Source organism: Glarea lozoyensis, assembly GCF_000409485.1.
Source record: "Glarea lozoyensis ATCC 20868 chromosome Unknown GLAREA13, whole genome shotgun sequence".
NCBI classification, from domain to species: Eukaryota; Fungi; Ascomycota; class Leotiomycetes; order Helotiales; family Helotiaceae; genus Glarea; species Glarea lozoyensis.
This window is the reverse complement of record NW_007360987.1, coordinates 1,409,526-1,416,410: the sequence shown is the minus strand read 5'-3', so window position 1 is coordinate 1,416,410 and position 6,885 is coordinate 1,409,526. Positions and strand designations below refer to the sequence as shown.

Sequence of the window (6,885 nt, the reverse complement as noted above, 5' to 3'; positions counted from 1 at the left end):
GTTTAAATCTCCTGTGCAGAATCACTCTCCCTCGGCACACAACTCGATCGAATACGAACACGCCAGCGAAGGCTCAGATGAGCAATCCAGTGCAGACGACGACGAAAATGAAGAGTTAGATCAAGATATTGACGAGGACGAGCACGAGCACGAGCACGAAGATCTGTACGAATGGTCAGACGAACCGGGAAGCTCTCAGTATGACTCTTTGAGCGATGCATCAGGCTGGGAATTCGAAGAAAACAAATCTGCACCTTGGTTGGAAGAGGAAACATTCCATTCATTCCAACGACTGCCAGTCGAAATCCGTTTACAAATCTGGAAGCTTGCCACGCCGGATCCACGCGATGTCAATGGGCCATCTGTGATATTCCATTTGAACTTCGACCTGTCCAACGCAAAAGCAATACTTCTCTCCCCGAAAGAGCTAATGGGCCCATGGCCAGGGCATTCGGAAATAGCCCACAAATGGAACAAATATCTTGAACGCCACCCTGATGAGTCTGACTGGAGACGCCGACTTAGAATATTCGAACGCGATTGCTCTTGTAACACATGCAGTGCAAGTAAAAGTGCCTGGTCTGGACCGGCTTGCAACGTTTCTTTAAAACAAGTTCTGAGCCTCTTGCACGTCTGTCGAGAAGCTCGAATGACAGTGCAAAAAGTCTACGTTCTGACCGTCATGACAAGCGTCCGGAGTGACTTCTTACCATGGGATTCAAACGATACTCTATACTTTCCGAGCATGCACCATAAAATTTTATTCAGATACGTCTTCGTTCGGTTCAGAAAAAGACCATATCTGTTTTTTGATGCCATACACCGTATCGCCATCCACGTTGTTCCTCAAGGACCTCCATCGTCTCCATATAATCCTACTCTTCACCCCAATCTGCTGACAAATCTACCTAATTTGCGCAGTATTGATGGAGTCATAGATCCACAAGGCGTTAGTATGCGGGATACTGGAAGCTTGGTGCTTTACGAATCCTTAGATGTGCCTGTTGAACGGCTTGGGCATCAGCGACCTTCAGAAGTTGAGTCAAGGATTAACTCGCAACTCAAACTCCACGCCTCTTATCAGAAGGGCAAAGTTGAACCCGCAACTTTCGAGCTATCTGTTCTGGGCTGGAAGGCAAAGAATAAGAGGGGCTAGAACAACAAGACATCTTTGTCTCTTACTTGTTTTCTTTTATCGTAGGGTTTGAAAACGTAAGGTTAGAACTGAACACCACGGAAGCTTAAACGCTAGTATTTTAATGCTAGAAAAGAGCCGCCCCTCGCGATAACCAAAAGGCAAGTTTTGATGTCACGTTCAAACACAACAGGTTTCAGAGATCCAGTTTACTATATCATAACGTACTTGGACTAGTTGCTATAGCTTACAAACTTGTCGTTTGGCCATATATTATAAGTAGGTTTAATTAACTATGTTCCCCAAATTCGATTTTTGGACTACGCTTTCACTCTACCCACAGTTTTGGCCCCCTCAGTCGACACACAGCGGAGCATCAGAACCTGTTTTTAGATTCCCGTCATCCTACAGTTAATATGCATCCTGCGGCCTATGATGCAGTTCATGCAGCCTTTATTTCCTTTTTCGTACGTCTAGTGGAACGCGAAAGCTCAGCCTCACCCCTTGCTTAAAAGTTCAGTTCCGCCATCGTGGCCATCTAATTCCACCCCGAGAGATGGATTCACTGATATTAATGCTATGAAAATCTACTTTTTGAAGTAGAAATCAAACTATGAAGGGCTAGACCATGGACCCGGTAACAATCCTCGGAGCAGTAGGATCAGTGGTTGGGATTGCCGCCTTCGGCTTCAAGCTCGCCCAATTCGTTGAAAAGACCTTCGAGGAGTTTAACGCTGCGGATGCCACTTTGCGCAATATACTGCATAACGTAAAGTCTATCAGTTATGCTCTGAATGAGATTGAGCAATTGTTGAGGCAGGAGCGAGAAAATCTTAGGACACGCGGCAAGGCTGTCTTGTTCTCCCCGAGAGCCATCCATGACATGCAGTCTATGACCGACAAGTGTGTGGAGATATTTTGGTACATCGAGGGCACCATTGCGAGGACCGAAAAACCGAGAGACTTGGAGGTTTGGGTTTTAAGGAAACAACTAGCTTGGAAGAACAGCATTCCTGTTGCTTCGAATGATGAAATACCCACTGTGACAATAGACATAAGTCACAAACTACCAAAACGACAGCGTGTGAAGTTGTTGTATAAAAACGGAACGAATCTAGAAAAATACGTCGCAGAGCTGGAAAGACAACAGTCAGGCCTGAGCTTGATTTTGCAAATTGTTAACTTTAGAGCTAACATATCAAATCTGTAAGCGATTCGACCCAATGCCCTATCAATTTGCTGACGAAAAATAGAGCTTTAGGCAATAGGGACATACTTGAAATCCCACGCATATTAGCACAGATCAAAGAAATGTATTTACGGTCTGGACTTTATGACAAAAATCAGGATGATACGGAGTGGGACGCTCGACAGCGCTTGGAGCTTGAGCAAGAATTCGAAATTTTAAATCGGCAGAAAGCCGTCAGATATGAAGATGTTCCCGTACACGAAAGACCAGTCTTGGGTGAAAAGCAGGGATTAGTTGGGCTCAATGGACGGGCACATGAACCGTTCAGCAGCGCCAGGTCGAACGAAAGAGCTTCCTACGACACCCGCCCGACCCGACGACAAAGAGCCAATTCTCCACCTCCTCAAAAAGCACCTCCCACAAGGAAGGAAAGAGTTGATCGACAAGACAGTCAAGTCAGTGAAACTCCAGAGACTAAACTAGCAGCTCGTATGTTCCGCGACGCACAGCAGCACATCACAAAAGCTCAACCATTTCAGCAGTCATTCCCATCAAAGTCTGTTCCTAATAAAAATGCTGGTCTTGATCCTGAAGGAATGCCTTTCTCTGCATCACCAACGCCAATGGAGGAAACAGAAGATGCTTCGTTGCACCCTGAGCATGGATCTGTCTCCAGCGTTACATCTCGACGACAGAAAGAAAAACTGAGACACGCCGAAAGTGCAAACGCGGATGACTCTTTAAAAAAGCGAACACAATACCGGCAACCGACTGTGGTAAGTAGACGCATCAACAAAAGGTTTGAAATGTGCTGACAGTCCTAGATGGATCACACAATCGAAACAGATGTGGAAGCTCTTCGCTCCTCTACAAAGCGTGCTCACTCCGCTACCCCTCCACCTGATAACAGCGTACCTCAAGTCGATGGTGCCTGCCTAAGGAAACCAGATGCTGCTGGAGATGGTGCTCCTTCTGCCGAAGAAGGTGAATTCGTAAACCGTAATGCTCGAATTTCAAGTCATGATGAATCTATTGGCAACAGCACAACAAACAGCATATCAAACAAAAGGGCCATAAGAAAAGACTCATCTGAACCAGCGGTTGATAACACCTCTCATCGACAAGATGCTGTTTCAGTGCCAGCACTTAGGCGAAGTCGGCCGAGTCTTTCCTTAACTGAAGTCTGGAGCGATTCACAAGCACCAATGCGAAAGCCCAGCATACTCAATAAAATCCGGGAGGATCAACCTGATATCCAGAAAGGTGGGAGTAAACAACTACGAAAGCAAGCAATACATCAAGTCTCGCTATTGACGGAAGACGAAGACGACACATTCAAGGCTCAAGAATATCACAGAACCAATGGCGATGTCCGAGACCATGTTAACAAAGAGCAGCCCATCCAAAAATCACACGACCCCCCAAAAGTCCCCCACGCGAGAATTCATATAAACAATGGAGCACAGCAGAACTCAATTAGGAGAAATAATGGCGAAAAAAGCTTTTACAGCGAATCTGACAGTTCGAGCTTTCATGAAAAGCAGCCAGAGGCAGAAACGTCACAACATAGCACAAAGAAGCCCTCGAGGCAACAAAAGATCGTGGAGGATGTTCTCAAAAGCACTAACAACGTTGCGGAATCCGACACGAAAAGCAAAGAATTTCATTCCAGCTCCAAGTCTCGCGATCTATTGACTGCGCAAAGTAGTGGGGAACATCACACAGATGTATTTGGTAGGAGTGAAAGGAAGTCCCAGGGACGAATGCACCCGATTTCACCAGAGATAGCAAATCAGAAACCAAACTCGATCACCAGTATCCCTTCAGAAACACACAGGAAAAGCCGGCCGACTTCTTCAGCAACTGCGCGCAGTGTCAGTGGAGTGAGTTATGGCTCAGAAGAAACTAAGAAACGAACTGTGGTGGCCCAGGCTCTCCGTCGTGTCGCTCGCCTCGACTACATGTCCCAAGATGATCTCGAGAAGATGTTTGGTCCAGGCGCGTTGATAACAGCTTTCGTGATACGTGGGAGGGAGTATCAGCAGATACCATGTGCCGGTCATTTTTCCATGCGCAAACGCCAGATGTCAGATATGCGTTCATCGGGCTCTATATCGTGGAAGGACTTTGCGTTTTTGGGTTCAGATGAGGTGTCTACCCTCGCTGAAATCCTGGAAGCTGACGAAGGGTATGGTAAGGCTCTGGTAGAATTGAAATGGGTTCGCGGGGAGAAAGTCCGTCCCTGGCTCACTTCGAAGAAGGTCTTGGTTGCTATTATATACAATGAGAAACTTTCCCCTGAAGGAGGTCACCGGGAAGATGGAGATGGGTCAACAAGATATTTAGATCCAAAGCCATTACTTCCAGCTGACCTGAAATGGAAATTGAGGAGAGAGGATCCTCGTGGTGTTCAGAAACCAAAGGGTATGTACTCTTTCGTTATTTTCAACTAGTTGTGCTAACCACTTCGTCGGTGAGTAGAAGCTATCCTTGCCGCCAACTATGCTGTCTACACAATCCGCATGTCCGACCCATACGACCCTCGCAGTATCTCTGCTCCTTTCGCACCAACCGCCACGAGAGAACAGTTCTCCGAAGAAAGTGTTGTGAATCATATAGCGGAACTGAATAAGCATCCACCGAATGTGATCGAAAAGAAAACACGATCATGGCCACAGGTGCAAGAGCAGATTGACTTGATCGTAGACCAAATGAGAGCACAAGAAGGGAACAGTGGATTCGAATGGAACTTGGCGCAACTAGATGATTTCACGGCTGTAACCGCTGGCTTGCTTACGATGGTCGTTTATTTGAAAAGAGATCCACGGGGACGGCCTTTTGAGCCATCGCCAAGAAAAGAAGAGCCCTTGCAGACACAAGAACGTCCTATCGCGGAACCTAGTGCTGGGAATCAGGGTAGTGGTTTTTCCAATGGATTGCCACGTCCGCGTACATCTTATCACTCTTCACGGAGTGCTAGCCCATCTTCATTCTCATGGAGAGAAGGTTTTGATATGGACTACGCTCGTAGGAGTACGATGCCTCGTAATTCATTGCGTTACGAGTATGAACTCCGTAGACCGTCTTCACCGTCGCCTTTTGCTCCACCACCCTTCGGTGCTCAGAGTCGTGCAGCTTATGTACCAGCACCAGTTCGGGCTCAGAACTATACTGATTACACAACACCAGCAGTTCCTGCTCAAGATTATCCAGGCTACGGCTATGGATCTGCACCAGTTCCTACTCAAGGTTATCCAAGCAACGTTTATGGGCGCCCACCACCACGGCTTCCTACTCAAAGCTATCCAAGCAACGTCTACGGTTCTGCACCGGCACCTGTTCCGTACCAAGACCGGGAGCACAGCAACAAAGCACGACCAGTAATTGCTGACCGTGTTGGCCGGGAATTTAATAGATCTCCTACCAGAGCCCACCACACATCGACCTTCGGAACGCGCGACCCAAGTCCGGATGCCAGCAACAGATGGAATGACCGTCAAGATACCATACGGCCGAGAGATGCCAGCAGAGACGCCGCGGGTAGAAAGCACAGTGAATCAGACCGGATGCCACCGCCGCCCAACAGAACCGGCGCGGATCGCATACCCACACCAACCATGGACAGACGCAGATACGACATGCTTAGTGAGCAAGAAAAGCGCAGACGGGACACGTCTAATGACCACTACAAAGACATGAATCTCGATATAAGCAGACGACCCCAACCGCCACGACACCAAGAGATGACACTGCGGCCCTCAAACGCGTTTCGACAGGCCTCTCACCCGCTGGAAGACGACAGACCTCCTAGACGACCGCAAATGCCGTATCCGGAGTATTACGACGGCAAGTCGTTTAATCTCAGACCGCGGAAAGACTCTGTCGATGATATTGTGAAGGAACTCCTTCTAGAGTGGACGCCTGCGGGGGACGCGGATAAGGAGGGTGAGGGGGGTAAAAGCCCGGATGTTGGGTGGGGGGCGTTTGGTTCTAAGGGCAAGAAGCCGGCGGAAGGTCGTGATGGTGAGGAGGGCACGGGTAAGGGGGGTGGGGGGAATAAAAGCACGCCTTTGACTTGGGCGACGCTTAATGCTGAGGCTGAGAGGACGGCGAAACGTGGGGAGATGAGGAATGGTGGGGTAGATATGAAAATCAACGGTTCTCAGAGTTCAAATGGTAGTGTGGAGAGTGTTGAGACTCTTGGGACGGTTGATACTCGGGATTTGGTTGAGGATGATTAGGATTTTGTGTAACATGGACGAAGGTATTATGGCTGTAAGTTTATAGTGGTTGATGAGTTGCTCGCTTGTGGCGGATGGTAAGAGCTGGAAGGTATGTGGCGGTTGGTGTGAGTGATATGAGTTGCTAGAAATGTTCTGATAGTATGATTTGACGTAAGAAGGGATTAGGAGGGATATAGTAGTCATGAAGCTCGAGGATAGTGTTGACCTAAGATCACGTGTAACCTTCTTTCGGCTTAGTTCCATCTATTCCTGTATATATACCTCGTACGAGCTCTGCTCACTTACTCTCCTTTAGACATCTTAATATATTACTTTCT

General features: G+C 47.7%; 2 protein-coding genes across 2 annotated transcripts in view; both read left to right on the top strand.

Moving 5' to 3' along the window:
- The window catches only part of GLAREA_10419 (uncharacterized protein), a gene marked incomplete at both ends in the record, with an annotated part of 2,630 nt that extends 1,474 nt beyond the window's left edge, over positions 1-1,156 (top strand). Inside the window, one exon of the mRNA XM_008080469.1 lies at positions 20-1,156. Within this exon, the coding sequence (XP_008078660.1) occupies positions 20-1,156 (1,137 nt within the window). The remainder of the gene's footprint in view (positions 1-19) is intronic.
- A 607-nt stretch (positions 1,157-1,763) lies between these two features.
- On the top strand, positions 1,764-6,565 carry GLAREA_10418 (uncharacterized protein; the record flags this gene model as incomplete). The annotated part of the gene is made up of 4 exons (XM_008080468.1): positions 1,764-2,341; positions 2,389-3,100; positions 3,149-4,748; positions 4,806-6,565. 4 exons carry the CDS (start codon positions 1,764-1,766, stop codon positions 6,563-6,565), a joined length of 4,650 nt encoding a protein of 1,549 aa, XP_008078659.1.
- Between the last annotated feature and the right edge of the window lie 320 nt (positions 6,566-6,885).